General features: G+C 50.4%; 1 protein-coding gene across 1 annotated transcript; it reads right to left on the bottom strand.

Moving 5' to 3' along the window:
- Positions 1 to 385: 385 nt before the first annotated feature.
- On the bottom strand, positions 386 to 16,016 carry LOC140395769 (proteinase-activated receptor 3-like). The gene is made up of 2 exons (XM_072483926.1): positions 15,836 to 16,016; positions 386 to 5,126 (listed from the first exon to the last, which is right to left on the bottom strand). The coding sequence occupies exons 1-2, from the start codon at positions 16,014 to 16,016 to the stop codon at positions 4,042 to 4,044; spliced, it is 1,266 nt and encodes a 421-aa protein (XP_072340027.1). The 3' UTR covers positions 386 to 4,041.
- Positions 16,017 to 17,385: the final 1,369 nt, after the last annotated feature.

The raw sequence follows: 17,385 nt of genomic DNA, 5'->3' as shown, positions 1-17,385 counted from the left end.
CGCCCCTCGGAGAATCGCCCGTCGGCGTCGGGGCGCGGTTGCGCCGAATACTCCGGCCCGGCGCGGGGCTCGGAGAATCGCCCCCCACATTTATGTGAGGACGTAATTAACACTGCCTTGTAATACTGCCTGGAAAGGGGAGCTACTTTAACTCTTCTGAATGGATGGGAGTTATACTGGGATGGGAGGTGGTGTTGAATATCTGTTGGGAAGGGGGGGAATTCACTCCATTTTCCTGGTGTCTCTGTTGTCATGGAGAATCTGCGGAGGTTCCCGCCCTGTCAGTTTCAAATAGAGGAAGTACTTTCTGAAAGCGAGAGTGATGTGAATATTAAGACTAATAATAATTTTATCTCACACTGAATCATGAGATAGACATTCAGAGTGGTGTGAAGCTGCATTTATACACACAACTACAATGTCATTGTTTAACATCTAAATTGAGATTTTATAACAAGATAATAATGATTATTGAGTGCATTGCTAGGCCTTTGGGAGGATTAAATAATATTCGAATAAATGAAGAGAAACTTGGAGCAGTTTTCCAATGTGACCAGCCCACGCCCAGAGATTGGGAAGTAGACGGTTAGGTTTGGGAATGGACCTAATACATTCCCAGCTGTGACCCTCCGCGGGTTATTGTGAAAGTTAAATCAGAACCAATCTCTTCAACTGTGAGTAAAGAGGAGAGGGAACAAGAGAGGGAGGGGGGTAAAGAGGGAGGGACAGGGTGGAGAGGGAGAGGGGGAGAGAGAGAGACAAGAGGAAGGGAGGAGAGAGGGGGAGAGAGGGAAAAAGTAGGGAGAGGGAAGTGAGCGGGGATAGGATGGAGAGAGAGAGAGAGAGAGAGGGGGGGTGAGATAGAGACGGGGGGAGGAGAGAGGGAGGGGGGTAAAAAGAGGGGGGAGAGAGGGGGAGAGGGAGGGGTGAAAGGTTGAGAGGGGAAGGGAGGAAGGGAGGGACAGGGAGGTGTGGAGAGGGGCAGAGCGAGATGGACAGGGTGGAGAGTGTGAGGGGGAGAGAGAGGGACAAGAGGAAGGGAGGAGAGAGGGAGAAAGGGCTGGTGAGGGGGAGGGGAGAGCACGGGGATTGGGTGGAGAGAGAGAGGAAGAGGGGGTGAGATAGGGACAGAGAGGGAGGTAGGAGAGAGGAAGGGAAGATAGGGAGGGAGGAGAGCGAGAGGGAGGAAGGCGCAAGGAAGGGGGTGGGGGAGGGGGCAGGGAGGTGAGAGGGAGAGAGAGGGGGACAGAGTGGAGAGAGAGGGAGAGGAGATGCGAGAGGGAGGGATGAGGGAGGGAGGGGAGAGAGGGAAGGGTGATAGGGAGGGAGGAGAGGTGGAGAAAGGTGGCATGGATGGGGGTGGGGAGGGGGAGGGAATTAAGTGGGAGAGGCGGAGGAGGTGAGTGAGGGAGGGAGAAGAGAGAGAGGGAGAAATGAGAGGGTGGGAGGAGTGGGGGGGATATGGAGGGGGAGAAAGCTTAGGAGGAAGGGGGCATGGGAGAGGGAGAGAAGGGGAGAGGAGGTGGTTGGGAGGCAGGGAGAGGGGTCCTGGTGCAGTGGGGAGACCGAACAATTGAATAATGAGATAGACTGTTTCACCATTTTTATCCAGTGTCTTGGTGGGATTCAATTGGTTTTACACTCTGATTTTACTGAAACCGCTCGCTAGTTTGCTCAGATTGCAATGATCACCATTGGTGCATCCTGTTCATATCCTCCAGAAAATGAATAATTCTGGAGATCATTCCCAATTTCTGACACATGCTCCCTCCATCTTTGCTGGCGTGTAACAAAGCTGACCCTGCAGTGTTGAATAACACCACACAATGGCACTCTACCCCTTTACAGCACACTGCCAATCCCACACAATACTTTAACGTTAGTTTCCGTGTGTTCAGGCTGTGCAGATAGAAAATGTTCCTGATGTCAGAGACCGATTTTCCAGCCAGTAATAAACTAGCATTTCTCCCAGAAACCCCGCGGATCGCTGATGTTTCCTTCTGGTCCCACGAGGATCCTTGATGTCTCGCTGTCGCCCCGATGATGGAGGGGACGATTAACAAACGTCCCCGATCCTCTCCCAACATTTGTCCATTGGTTTTATTTCGCTGCCCGTCCCCCGCACGTTCCGCTGGTTCGGTTTCAAGCGGACCTCGACTGCTCGCTGGGGCGGCGAGTACTCGCCCATTTGCAACTTTGCTCTGAATCAGCTGCCCTTTCCGGTCACATTCCGGAGACAGTGTCGTCCCTATTGGAGGGAAACATTTGGAAATCTCGCTGTGTTTCAACCGTTCAACCTGGAGAATTTGATCCCAACAATGGGCTTGCTGAGGTTTGGGTAACTGGCTCCACGAGTTTCGCTGCAGACAGTAGGCAAAGATACCAGAGCGGCAGATCCTGAGTTAAAAGCCTGTACAAGCTCAGGAGCAGCTTTTGAGTCATCTCCTGGTTATGGTCAGATGAGAATACTGAAGACTTTGTCCTATTCACTTACCACTCATTCGCTTTCACAGAGATGTTCAGTTTGTTTGCGCTGAGCACTGATGTACGTGTACCATGGAACACGTGTCCATAAATGATCATCTTCCTTAAGCTGCTGATCGGAATGGATCTTGGGGGTGGGGGGTTCTAATTTAGGATTTATACATTATGCAGTGCAAACCCCCCCCCCCCCCCCCCCCGGGAGATCCATGAAAATAAAACCAATCAGTAAGAAATATTAACACAGCTTTTGTGAGAGCAGAGATCACAGGACTAAGTCGATAGAAATATTTAAAACTTTTAAAAACTTTTTTTTAAAGAGTACCCAATTATTTTCTTTCCCATCAAGGGGCAATTTAGAGCGGCCAATCCACCTACCCTGCACATTTTTGGGTTGTGGGGGTGAAACCCACGCAAACACGGGGAGAATGTGCAAACCCCACATGGACTGTGACCCAGGAGCTGGGATAAAACCGGGGGCGAAATTCTCCTACCCGCCCCGCCACATTTCTGCCCCGACCGGCCGGCGGGAGTCTCCGTAACACCGGCTGGTCAATGGGGTTTCCCATTGTGGGGCAGCCCCACGCCGTCGGGAAACCCCCGGGCGCCGGCAAAACGGAGACTCCCGCCGGCGGAGAATGACGCCCCTGGTCCTTGGCGCCGTGAGGCAGCAGTGCTAACCGCTGTGCCACCGTCCGGCCAGATATATTTAAAACTTTGAAGGTATGAAACAGGATGGATGCAAACAGATTGTTTCCAGTGTCTGAAAGAACATGGGAACATCGGGGTAACGTTAAATGTAAGAGATTTAAGGCTGATTTACGGCTGCCTCACAGCGCCAGGGACCAGGGTTTGATTACGGCCTCGGGTGACTGTCTCTGTGGAGTTTGCACATTCTTCCCGTGTCGGCGTGGGTTTCCTCCGGGTGCTCCGGTTTCGACCCACAATCCAAAGATGTGCAGGTTAGGTGGGATTGGCCATGCTGAATTGCCCCTCAGTGTCCGATGATGTGTTGGTTAGGTGGGGCGACAGGGATAGGGCGGGGGAGTGGGCCTAGTTAGAGTGCTCTTTCGGAGGGTCGTGGCAGATTCGACGGGCCGAATGGCCTCCTTCTGCCCTGTAGGAATTCTAAGGAGAACAGAAAGACATGCCAGAGGGTTGTTGAGTCTGCGAGATAGATAATTGAAATGACTGATTGAAGGAGGGATTTGTGAAGGTGGTGGGACATGGGTAAACACCAACACTTGTGTCTGGAGGCTGTTGTCCTTCCCCCCTTTACGGCCTGACTCTAGCTGGGTAAGCTTCCAGAAAACTTAACAGAAGCACAAATTTCTATTTTCATAATTCCAATCTGATGGCATTGGGGAAAGTCGAATTTCCCAACTTTATTTCACCAGCCAGATGTTGGACTTCTCTCAGTCTTGCGCTTATTGAACTGGGTGGGAGTGAAAATAATTTCTCAATTTACACATCTCCAATCAGCAGGTTATTTTCGGCTTTGGCAGATTTCTGACGATCCCGCAATAAATCGGACGCCCCCCCCCCTCATCGACACCCCGCTCAGTGAGTGTGGGTCATAGTCGTGCGAAGAAGTTCTTGGGATGTTTTCCCGGAAAGTTCTCTGCCTTTTCCTTTCCGACAGAAAATCACCTGCCTTACTTTGAATCGAAATTCATCCGAAAGGTAGTAGTAAATGAAAGGGTCGATGCAACTGCTGGAACTGCTGAGAACCAGGCAGACCATGTAATAAATATAGAGATCGCTGCCCTCTGTGAGGTGATACTCAGAGTAGTGAATTAGCAAAGTGATATTGCTCGGAGTGAAACACACGACATACACCAGCAGGATCAAAGCCGTTACAACAGCAGCTCGAATGTATCTCTTTTCAGTCAGAATCAATGCCTGGATTACAGACCCATAGCAGAAGACGGTAATACAACATGGAATTAGAAATCCCACGATAACCAGACACGTAAAGTAATAGAAGAAATACGCAGCCAGCTTTCCTGGTTGTAACACATCGTGACAAGTGGTGATGTTCAGGTCCTGGACTGTGTAGAGCTGATCCTCAAACAGGAATGGTGACACGAGGAGCACAGCAAAGACCCAAATCACAGAACAACCGCAAACAGCAAACCTGTTGTCCCTGAAGCGCTTGGAGAGGAATGGACGCACCAGAGCAAAGTATCTGTCGATGCTGATGAAGGTGAGCAGCAGGATGGAGCAGTACATGTTCCCGTACAAGAAGGCGGTCATCGCCCGACAGAGACCCTCGCCAAAGAGCCAGTCGTTGCCCAGGAGGTGGTAGGCGATCTTGAACGGCAGCATCAGGATCAGGAGAAGGTCGGCGGTGGCCAGGTTGATCAGGAAGATGGTGGAAGGCAGTTTCCTGATTTTTGTTGCCATGATCCACAGCGCCAGCCCATTGGCGGGCAGCCCAATGACAAAGACTAGGATAAGAAAAGCTGGGATGATAGCTGTGCTGATGGGACCAGTCAAGAAGCCTTTGGCTCTCTCACCCACAGTCATGATTGTCTCATTCGAGCCATTCAAGTATATAGTCACACCAGCAAAGCTCCTTATGTCTGGGGCTTGACCCATAGCTGGGTTGTTCGGTGAATCATCACTGGAATTATCACTGTAATCTAAACCAGAAAATAGAAAGAATAAAGAGATGAACATATTATTGAATTTATGACTGCATTAGAATTTTAAAAGACAGATTCAAAATGTTTTACATCTCCAAATCCTATTTATTGACTACAGCTCCGCCTTCAACACCATAATCCCAGCCAAGTTCAGATCTAAGCTCCAAAACCTACGACTTGGCTCCCCACTCTGCAACTGGATCCTCGATTTTCTGACCAACAGACCACAATCAGTAAGAATGAACAACAACACCTCCTCCACAATAGTCCTCAACACCGGGGCCCCGCAAGGCTGCGTACTTAGCCCCCTACTCTACTCCCTGTACACACACGACTGCGTGGCAAAATTTGGTTCCAACTCCATCTACAAGTTTGCTGACGATCCGACCATAGTGGGCCAGATCTCGAATAACGACGAGTCAGAATACAGGCGGGAGATAGAGAACCTAGTGGAGTGGTGCAGCGACAACAATCTCTCCCTCAATGCCAGCAAAACTAAAGAGCTGGTCATTGACTTCAGGAAGGAAAGTACTGTACACACCACTGTCAGCATCAACGGGGCCGAGGTGGAGATGGTTAGCAGTTTCAAATTCCTAGGGGTGCACATCTCCAAAAATCTGTCCTGGTCCACCCACGTCTACGCTACCATCAAGAAATCACAACAGTGCCTATACTTCCTCAGGAAACTAAAGAAATTTGGCATGTCCACATTAACCCTTACCAACTTTTACAGATGCAACATAGAAAGCATCCTATCGGGCTGCATCACAGCCTGGTATGGCAACTGCTCGGCCCAGGACCGCAAGAAACTTCAGAGAGTCGTGAACACCGCCCAGTCCATCACAGGAACCTGCCTCCCATCCATTGACTCCATCTACACCTCCCGCTGCCTGGGGAAAGCTGGCAGCATAATCAAAGACCCCTCCCACCCGGCTTACTCACTCTTCCAACTTCTTCCATCGGGCAGGAGATACAGAAGTCTTGAGAACACGCATGAACAGACTCAAAAACAGCTTCTTCCCCACTGTCACCAGACTCCTAAATGACCCTCTTATGGACTGACCTCATTGACACTACACCCTGTATGCTTCATCCGATGCCAGTGCTTATGTAGTTACATTGTATATGTTGTGTTGCCCTATTATGTATTTTCTTTTATTCCCTTTTCTTCCCATGTATTTAATGGTCTGTTGAGCTGCTCGCAGAAAAATACTTTTCACTGTACCTCGGTACACGTGACAATAAACAAATCCAATCCAATCCATTCAGCCCATTGTATCTTTGACAGTTTTCCTAAAGAGATAATCATTTGTCTTATTTTCTGGTCCAAATCCTAGAATGTTTCAAAGTACCTGTCTTGGGAGTGTTTGATGGGGACAGTGCAGAAGGAGTTTTGCTCTGTATCTAACCCTGTGCTGTACCTGTCCTGGGAGTGTTTGATGGGGAGAGTGCAGAAGGAGATTTACTCTGTATCTAACCCCATGCAGTATCTGTCCTGGGATTGTTTGTTGGGCACAGTAGAGGGAGCTTTACTCTGTATCTAACCTGTGCTGTACCTGTCCAGGAAAGTTTGCATGGGGAGAGTGCAGAAGGAGCTTCACTCTGTATCTAACCCCGTGCTGTACCTGCCCTGCGAGTGTTTGATGGGGATAGTGTAGAGGGAGATTCACTCTGTATCTAACCCCCCTCTGTACACCCCCCCCCCCCCCCCCCCCCCGGGTGCGTTTGATTCTGAAATCCTGGCTGCATAATGCAGACATATATTCAACTGACTGCAGCACCAATATCCTTCACATTGAAAGATGTGAGAGGCAGGACAGAAACAAAAATATTTTTTTGGTTCATTGCATGTTTTGAGATGTTAAACACACAGGTCTATTTGCTTTGGACATTATCTGCAGGAAACTTATGAAGTTTGATCTTTACAACATCCCAACATTCAGAAGAATTGTCTAACTGTGTTTTCCTGTCCCAGGCCTCCCTATGAAATCACTTGCCAAGATCCAGAATTTTGCAATGATATACTAGATCAAAATATTCCTCTTATAGTCCCGGGCCTGTTCTGGGTTTTAACACATAGCTGGAGTTCTGGGGCAGCAATAGGTTTGCTTTCCCCATTGACAATAATCCCAGCCTTTCCGGGTTAAAATACAGAACTGATTCTATCCACAACCTGATTTAACCAGATCCAGGAATGTTTAACCCTGATATCACCTTTGAAAGAAAAGGTGTCACGCGTCCCAGCTCTGAACCAAAGGGATTTCACACGGCATCATGAGTATCTGCTGTGGCTCACTGAGTAACAACCTCCATCTCAAGGTAACAGCTTCAAATACCACTCAAGGGCTTGAACACAAAGTTCTAAGCTGATCTGCCAGGGCTGTGCTGAAGGAGGTGCTGTTCTTGGTCACGTCCAAATGGATGATCCATCTGCCCTCTTAGTGAGGTGTAAAAGATCCCATGGCCATTGTTATAAAGAGCTGGGGTGTTTGGCCCAGTGTCCGAAACAATATTTATCCCTCAATCCACGTTATATGGAACAGATGATCTGGTCGTTATAACCTTGACGGTTGTGGGGTCTTGCTGTGCATAGAGTGGCTGGCTGTCTCGCTTGTTGCATCGCAACAGCTACTACATTTTAAGAAGGATCTCTTTGTCCCTAAAGCACTTTTAAAATTGGGGTGCTTGTGAGAAGTGTGGTATTGACAAAAGTCTTCATTTGATGGTGTGGTACGTATACTCCAATCCTTCCACTTAGAGCTCCTGTGCTCAGATCGCACCTAAATGTTTGGGATAAAGGTTTCCTCTCTGAAAGGAATGAAACAGGGCATTGGTCTAGACGTTCCAGTCAGGGGTAAATCACCCACTGTAGTACACCCTCTGTAGTACACCCACTGTAGTACACCCACTGTCGTACACCCACTGTCGTACACCCACTGTCGTACACCCACTGTCGTACACCCACTGTCGTACACCCACTGTCACCTGATTGTCTACATCAGGATCATTCTCATTTTTCCCTAATAGGAATTTACCAATCTCGCACAGGACTGGAAAATTAAATGTAGGGTTGGTTTATTTGAAGCTTTTCTACAAGATTGCTCAGCAAACAGATTTTATAAAGATTGAACAGCTATTGTTAATCAAAAAGTATATTGCGTACAGACAGCAACTCAAACCAGGAATTGAACCTGGGACCCTACCGCTGTAAAGCAACCATACTAACCACTGTACTATTTATTACACAGGCATTCTTGACTTGTAAAAGTATTGGTATCTGGAGCGAGATTCTCCGACCCACCGCTGGGTCAGAGAATCGGCGGGGGGCGGCGTGAATCCCGTCCCCGCCGGCCGCCGAATTCTCCGGCACTGAAAATTTGGCGGGGGGTGGGAATCGCGCCGCACCGGTCGGCGGGCCCCCACTGGCGATTATCCGGCCCGCGATGGGCCGAAGTCCCGCTGCTGTCATGCCAGTCCCGCTGGCGTGAATCAAACCACCTATCTTACCGTCGGGACTGGCGGTGCAGGCGGGCTCCGGGGTCCTGGGGGGGCGCGGGGCGAACTGGCTCCAGGGGGCGCCCCCACGGTGGCCTGGCCCGCGATCGGGGCCCACCGATCCGCGGGCGGGCCTGTGCCGTGGGGGCACTCATTTCCTTCCGCCTCGGCCATAGCCTCAGCGATGGCCGATGCGGAAGTGACTCCCCCCACCCTGCGCATGCATGGGGATGACGTCAGTAGCCTTTGATGCTCCCGCGTATGCGTGGACTTCCGCCGGCCGGCGGAGTCCCTTCGGCCCCAGCTGGCGTGGCGCCAAAGGCCTTTCCCATCGGCCAGCGGTGCGCCAACCACTCGCCGTGGGCCCAGCCCCTCAAGGTGAGGTCTTGGCCCCTAAAGGTGCGGAGAAATCTGCACCTTTGGGGCTGCCCGACGCCGGAGTGTTTCCCGCCACTCCATCCCGCCGGGACCCCCCGCCCCTCCGGGTAGGGGAGAATCCCGGCCCTTGTGTATTAGGCACATCATAAATTGAAAATGAAAATGAAATTAAATGAAAATCACTTATTGTCACAAGTAGGCTTCAAATGAAGTTACTGTGAAAAGCCCCGAGTCGCCACATTCCGGCGCCTGTTCGGGGAGGCTGGTACGGGAATTGAACCCGCGCTGCTGGCCTGCCTGAGTCTGCTTTAAAAGCCAGCTATTTAGCCCTCTGCTAAACCAGCCCCAAATTGCAGCAGGAGAGGGCCATTCAGCCCTTTGACCCTGCTCTGTCACTCAATGAGATCATGGCTGATCCATTCCAGCACCCCTCCATATCCTCTGATATATCAATACATAGAATCAATACGTAGAAATTTACTGATCTTAGTGTTGAACAAGTTCAATGACGGTGCTTCCACATCCCCCTGGGACAGGGAATTCCAAAGATTCACCACAGAGGAGTCCACACGAGAGGCTTAAAGAAACTCGTTATTTATTACACAAGTAACTATTTATAGGTTGTAGAGATCCCAGTCGGGACTTCTCTGCTCGCCTCCCACTTGGGTTGGGCTTTGATAATTAGGGCGCGTCTACCGGCCTCGCCATGTCCCCATTTGGTGCGGCAGTGGTGGGAAGGAGAAGGGGTAGAGTGGGTTAGGATGGAGGAGGGGTCTAGTTTGAGGGCTATGGTGACGGCGGCATTGCCAATGGCTCCAAGTAGGTATTCAGGGAACCCAGAGGGGCAGTCCATGGTGAAGATATGGAATCAGCTGAGGAGGCATTTTAGGGTGGAAGGGATGTCGGTGCTAACGCCGCTGTGCGAGAATCATGGGTTTGAGCCGGGGGGGTGGGGGGTGGACAGTGTGTACAGGAGGTGGAGGGAAGTGGGGCTGGTCAAGGTGAGGGGTCTGTATTTGGAAGAAAGGTTTGCCAGTCTGGAGGAGCTAAGGGAGAGGGTAGAGCTGCTGAAGGGGAAGTGAGTTCAGGTATCTGCAGGTTAGGGACTTTGCGCGAAAGGTCTGGAGGGGATTCCCTAGGTTGCCGGGAAATGACCCTGCTGCTGGAGCGACTGTTGCTTCCGGATGTGGAAGGGGAGGGAAGAATTAGGGATATATATAAGTGGCTGGGGGAGCAGGGAGGTGACCGGGTGGTGAAGATCAAGGAGAAATGGGAAGCGGAGTTGGGTGGGGAGATCAATTGGGGAGTATGGAGTGAGGCACCTTCTCCTCATGGAATCATAGAATTTACAGTGCAGAAGGAGGGCATTGGGCTCAACACAATGGCAACGTTGTTGTCTCCTGTGCAAGGATGAGCCTGGTACTGTTTAAGGTGGTGCACAGGGTGCATACGACTCGGGCGAGCATGAGTGGGTTCTTTCAGGGGGTAGCAGATGAGAGTGAGAGGTATGGGCGGGGGGCCAGCGAATCACGTGCACATGTTTTGTGGTTGCGAAAAATTGGGAAGAATCTGGGCGGGAGTGTTCGCGGCCTTAGCCAGGATAGTGGAGGAGGGAGTGGACCCGGACACTTTGCTGGCGATATTTGGGGTTTCAGAGAAGCCGGAGCTCATGGAGGGGAGGAAGGCCGATGTCGTGGCCTTCGCCTCCCTGATTGCACGGCGGCAAACTTTGCTGGAGTGGCGGTCGGCATCGCCACCGGGGGGGGGTAGTGACTTGGTTGGGTGACCTGTACGACTTCCTGCGGTTGGAGAAGATAAAGTAGGAGTGAAGAGGCTCTGCAGAGGGGTTTGAGAAAAGTGGGGGATGTTTGTAACCGTGTTTGAGGAGCTGTTCGTCGCAGGGGGGAGGGGGGTGAAAAAGGGGGAAAATCTGTACTGACTGTATAGTTGATTGCTGGGAAGTATGTTTCCTGGGGTGTTTATGTGTTGGAACATACAGTGCAGAAGGAGGCTATTCGGCCCATCGAGTGCACCGACCCACTTAAACCCACACTTCCACCCTATCCCCGCAACCCATTAACCCCATCCTAACCTTTTTTTGGGTCACTGAGGGCAATTTACCGTGGCCAATCCACCTAACCTGCACGTCTTTGGACTGTGGGAGGAAACCGGAGAAAACCCACACAGACACGGGGAGAACGTGCAGACTCCGCACAGACAGTGACCCAGCAGGTAATCGAACCTGGGGCCCTGGCGCTGTGAAGCCACAGCACTATCCACTTGTGTTACCATGCTGCCCTACAACCGTGTTGTAACCTGTTTTGATACATGTTTGTAATAAAATACATTTTAAAGAAAAGAAACGTGGAGCCTTAAAAGAGCCGGCAAAAATCGGTGCGAAACCGTGCCCAAGGCCTTCCTGACCACTCCTGGGGATGAAGAGGTACAGCGGGCTGGAGCTTCTGCAGTTCTTGGCACTCACTACATTGTTGGGCCAGTCATTCTATCTCCATGGCCACCAGACATAGCTGCGGCAAATATTTTCATTTTGGACACACCAGGGTGTCCGTTGTGCAGGTCCCTTACTATGGGGGTCCTGACCCTTGTACGAGACCATGACGTGAGTCCCCCAGAGGAGCATGCTGTCTTCCAGATTGAACTCTGCTATTTTGCTGGTGAAAGTCTAACTCACTGGGTAATTTCCGATGCTGGCACCTGTTTAGTACTACATGGCAAACACTGGGCAATAATGGATCTGTTTGTGTCCACTCACATATTTGGGCTGCTGTAACCGGCAGCGTATCCACGAAGTGCTGCATGTCTCTAACATCATCGGCTCTGGGGGGCGGTTGCATTGTCAGCGGGAGTTGTCTCAATGGATTGGTGTTCACAAGCTGGCCAATGCTCCAACGTATACTCGTACGCCGCCAGTAAAAGGGCCCATCTCTGGATTCTCGCTGCCGCTATGGGCGAAATGGCCTTATCCTCCTTGAAGAGTCCCAACAGTGGCTTGTGGGCCATCAACACCATGAAACGCCACCTCTACAGGTACCGATGGAACTTCTTCACAGCAAAGACCACGGCCAGACCTTCATTCTTGATTTGCGCATAATTGCGTTCAGCCACGGCCAGTGTTCTGGAGGTGAGTGCAACTGGCCACTCCCTACCATTGTCCATCCGATGTGACAGAACGGCGCTGATGCGGTATGGTGAGGAATCACATGTGACTAGGAGTGATTTGGTGGGATTGTAGTGCGTCAGCAGGCCAGATGAAGTAATCTGCCGTTTCACATTAGCAAACGCCTCTTCCTGCAGCGCTCTCCGCGCCACTCCTGATTTTTTAGTGCAGGGGGGCTGCGAGGCCCGGGATAAATTTGTCGTAGTAGTTTACTGGTCCCAGAAACTATCGCAATTCGGTTGTGTTTTCCGGTGTGCGGGCTTGTTTGATGGCAGGTAACCTTTTCTTCTCCTTTGGGTGTAGACCCACGCTACCCCAGATAGAAGACCTCTTTGGCATGAAAAACGCACTTCTCCCTCTTGAGGTGGACCCCGTCTCTGCTAAGCGGCTGAGCGCCTCATCCAGATTGCTCAGGTGCTCATTCTCTGTCGTGCCCCTGACCAAATAAACCACCACACGAGGTAAGCCCCACAGAATATTTTCCAAAACTCATTGGAAAATGGCGCCAAGCCGACGATAGCCCGAAAGGTATTCTAGTGAACTCATATAACCCCTGTGGGTATTATCATCATGTACCGCCGAGACCCAGGGTCCATCTCCAGTTGGAGGTCTGCATGGTTCATATCAAGCATTGTGAACAAGTGACCTCCAGCCACTTCTGCATACAAGTCCTTGATCTGCGGCATCGGGTGTTGGTCCAATCTGGAGGCCCTATTTATAGTCAGTTTATAATCACCACAAAGACGAAGTTTCGTCCGGGCTTTAGGACGGGGACTACTGGTGCTGCCCAGTTTGGCGAATTTAACCTGCCTGATGGTCCCTAGGTCTTCTAACCATCTCAACCTTTGGTAACAGTGTGTACGGAACTGGGCGATCCCAAAAATACTTTGGTTGTGCGTCAGGGTCTACATGGATTTTCGCCACGGCTCCCTTTGATTTTCCCCTGTCCGGTCTGTAAAACCTCAGGATACTTCCCCAATATCTTGTAGAGGCCTCCTGAGCCCATCTGTAAAATTTGCTGCCAGTCAAGGCAGAGAGGCTGCAACCAATCGCATCCTAGCAAACTGGGGCCATGACCTTTTACCATAATCAGTGTAACCTCACAGACTTATCCGTAGATTACTGGGGTCATCATAATCCCCGTTAGAGGCAGTGTTTCTCCTGTATACATGGCCAATCATGCCTCAGTATCCTATAATTGCCGACACTACTGCCGATTTAATTTTCTCAAATGTTTACCTGCCAATGACCGAGACGGCGGTGGCTCCTGTGTCAAATTCCAGTTCAAATAGTGTGGCCCCACACTACTGACTTCCATTCCCTGAAACTCCTGACTTCCCCTCTCTGCACTCTCCCTCGGCAGAGCGATTTCCACGGCCTTCTTTAAGTCTAGTCGCGGCTTGGCGAGCAACGTCCGTTCAGTCGCCCTGTTATTCATATCACACCAACCCTCTATTCATGGCTTTTAAAATCTCCCCAATCCTCTGGTTTACCACTAATCTTTGCCACATTTGTTGTTCAGTTTAATACTATCCTTCACTCCCTGGTCAACCATGGTTGATTTATCACCATCCCAGAATCCTACTTAAACAATTGCGCGTTCTTATTCTATTTCCCTCCCCTGCTCTCCCTCATTTTCTTGTGTAATATTTTCAAAACCTGTCCCTGGGCAGACTGTTTCCAGCCTTCACACATTGCTTCCTGGGGATTACTTCCTGGGACAAGGTGCTGCCTTATCATCAACTCCATCAAACCCAATTGGCTGCTCATTCCAAAAACATTGACTTGAAGATACTGTCATTCCCCTCAAACTGCATCACGGTCACACCCTACAGTCCTACACCCTTACTCCCACCTTCTTCCATCGGGCAGGAAATACAAAAGTCTGAGAACACGCACTAACAGATTCAAAAAACAGCTTCTTCCCTGCTGTTACCAGACTCCTAAACGGCCCTCTTATGGACTGATCTGATCGCTTCACACATCTTCTCCACTGAGTAGTACTGCACTCCTGTATGTTTCACCCGATGTCTGTGTCTATGTATTTTTAATTAAATTTAATCTTTATTATTGTCACAAGTAGGCTTACATCAACACTGCAATGAAGCTACTGTGAAAATCTCCTAGTCGCCGCACTCTGGCACCTGTTCGGTTCCACAGAGGGAGAATTCAAAATGTCTAATTCACTTAACAAGCACGTCTTTCGGGACTGTAGAGGAAACCGGAGCACCCGGAGGAAACCCACGCAGACACGGGGAGGACGTGCAGACTCCGCACAGACAGTGACCCAAGACGGGAATCGAACCTGGGACTCTGGAGCTGTGAAGCAAACGTGCTAACCACTGTGCTGCCGTGTATTTACACGTGTATTTTATGTACATTGTGGGCTGAATTCTCTGCAGCCCCGCGGCGAAATCGCATTCGGCGCGGGGGTGGAGAATCCACTTTCACGTCGAAATCGGGCGCCTGCCGCTGGTCCGGCGATTCTCCAGGACCCGAGACTCAGCATGATCGCGGAGTACGCCAATCGTCTGGGGGCCCATTGACAGAGTCCAGCCCAACGATCCTCCGCTCCCGACCGGGCGAGTTCCCGGCGGCGTGGAACTAACCACCTATTGCCGGTCGGGGTGCTGGTGTGGTGGCTGCGGACTCAGTCCGCGGCCGCCCGGTGGGGAGCGGAGGGATTGGACCCCGGGGCGGCCTTATAGGCGACCGGGGGTTTAGATCCGGGCGGTTAGGTGCTCGGGCGCGGGGCCGATTGGGGTTCTAATTTTTGTGTGTGGCTCCGCGGGTCCTAGTCTGCCATGGAGCTCGGTGCAGCCCGCTGGAGGCCCCCGCCGTACGCATGCGCTGAATCCAAACCAGAAGTGCGGGGGCGTGTATCCCCAGCTAAAGCTGCGTGAATTACTCAGGTCCCTGCCAGCAATCTGCAGGGCATTGAATTAGCTGAGCTTTTTTCCAGGAATCTCTGGAGTAAAATTCGAACGTTTTTACACATGCGTGGGGACATAGTCCCATTTTGAGGGAATCCAGCCCTGTGTATTTTATGTTTGCCCTATGTATTTTCTTTTCCTACGCGGAATGACCTGTCTGAGCTGCCCGCAGAACAATACTTTCACTGTATCTCAGTACACGTGACAGTAAATAAATCAATTTGATCCACCCCCCCACACCCCCACTCTCTCCCCCCCCCCCCCCTCCCCCCCCCCGCACTCCCACTCTCTATTCCCAGTTGTCAATGGTAGAAATGTGACACCGTGTTAGAGCCACCAAGTGAAGCAGACCCCTCTGGAGCCACCCCTTCACCCTCCGCTCCCTAACCCCTCGGTCTGAGGTCCCTCTGTACCAGATTCCAGACGTTTCTAAAAAAAAAACTCTTTCTCTAACCTCCCTCCCCCCGCTCCATCACTCACCCTCTCCTCAGCTGTCAACTGTTTCCCCTCTCCTGTGGAAAACACTGAAATGTCCTCCCTATCTTGCTATTAACAGTGGTTGCGTTGAAGTTATTTACTCTGATGAAAGCTCTGATTCAGACCACACATTCCTCTCCCGCCGCACAAAACACACCAGCAACTAACGTCCCCCAAATTCAGCTGCTCCATTTGCTGAGGCTGTTTGTCATATAGTGACGGGAATGAAAATGGAAAATCCTTACCATCATACTCCAGACTATAACAAACTGCTACTCTGTTCCTGAAGGTAGTTAGAGTAAGCAGGAGTAGCAGATTGTAATTCATTTCACTAAGTTTTTCCTCTAAGGTCCCCGTGCACACAGTTCTCAGTCGATAATGCACAATGCTCTCGGGTGGAGAGGGGAGCGGAAATTGGAAAGTCATGGTGCTGATGAATGATCTCAAGCTGTGTAAACATCACTGGTCAACTCGATATGGTTTATCTCTTATACTCTGTCTTCCTGTGAGGATTTGCATCGAGATGGGCACTAAAGACAGGGTTCAAATTATGAACATTCTTTCTGCAAGTGTCTATAATCAAAATATTGGAGGAGGATTTTGATCTGTCCTTTGCCCCCATTCTGTTACGTTTCTCTTATCAGACAGGATGCATCTTTGGCCAGCAGTTTTAGAATGCCAAGGGGAGAGTCGCTGTATGCTAAATATTCATCATTAACACAGCATCTAAATTAAGTCAAGAAACCAACTGGATTTCTTTTTATTTTAATATTTTTATTCAACAAAATATAAAAATCAAAAGACCAACCATAGAGTATCAGAAGGCCATCACATCAACCCAACAAACACCCCCAACCCTCCCGCCTTCCCTTTTTAACGCCCTTATTCCCCCCACCCAAAATCCCCCCCCCCCTCACTGACCCCTCAATCTTCCTTGAAGAAATCGATGAATGGCTTCCACCTCCGAGTGAACCCTTCTACCGACCCCAGCAGAGCGAACTTCATCGCTAACCGCAGCGATTCTGTCAGGTCCCTCACTCACACCCCTGCCTTTGGTAGCCCTGAGTCCCTCCGACATAGTAAACTCTGGAACCAATTGAATTTGCAAAGGGCAGAATCAGGAAGGGTGGCACGATGGTTAGCACTGCTGCTTCACAACACCAGGGTTCGATTCTGGAATTGGGTGACTGTGTGCAGTTTGCATATTCCCGCCCTGGCTGCGCGGGTTTACTCCGGGTGCTCCGGTTTCCTCCCACAGTCCAAAGATGTGCAGGCTAGGCGGATTGGCCATGATTAATACACGGGGTTGCGGGCATAGGGAGGGAGGAGTGGGCCTAGGTAGAGTGCTCTTTCTGAGGGCCAGTACAAACCCGATGGGCTAAAAGGCCTGCTTCTTTACTGCCAGGACTCTGAAGACATATTGGCATTTTTATGTGTCTAACCCTGCCCAGAAAACCCAAGAATCGGAATTGGAAAGAACTGAGATATAAACAGAAATTCCAAGAAGTAAAATTTATTTTCTTTTATGCCTGTTGAACACATTTATTGAGTCAGAGCGTGCAGACGATTGGCCACGAGGGGGAAATGAGAAAGAGATTCACACTGCAATAGAGCACCAAAATGGGTAATATTTATCAGTCTGGGCTGTTCATAGCACAAAGACATTGATATTCAACATTATTTTCTAACATTTAATTCTGTAAACCAAACCGAGATTACCTGGGAGTGGAGTTTCTGCAGATCGAATCCAAATGCCACAGAAAGCCCAAAATGGGAAAAGATAATTTGATTCAAC

Source organism: Scyliorhinus torazame, chromosome 18 (assembly GCF_047496885.1).
Source record: "Scyliorhinus torazame isolate Kashiwa2021f chromosome 18, sScyTor2.1, whole genome shotgun sequence".
Taxonomy (NCBI): Eukaryota; Metazoa; Chordata; class Chondrichthyes; order Carcharhiniformes; family Scyliorhinidae; genus Scyliorhinus; species Scyliorhinus torazame.
Note: the sequence above shows the minus strand (reverse complement) of the source record. Positions and strands in the feature narration are given on the sequence as shown.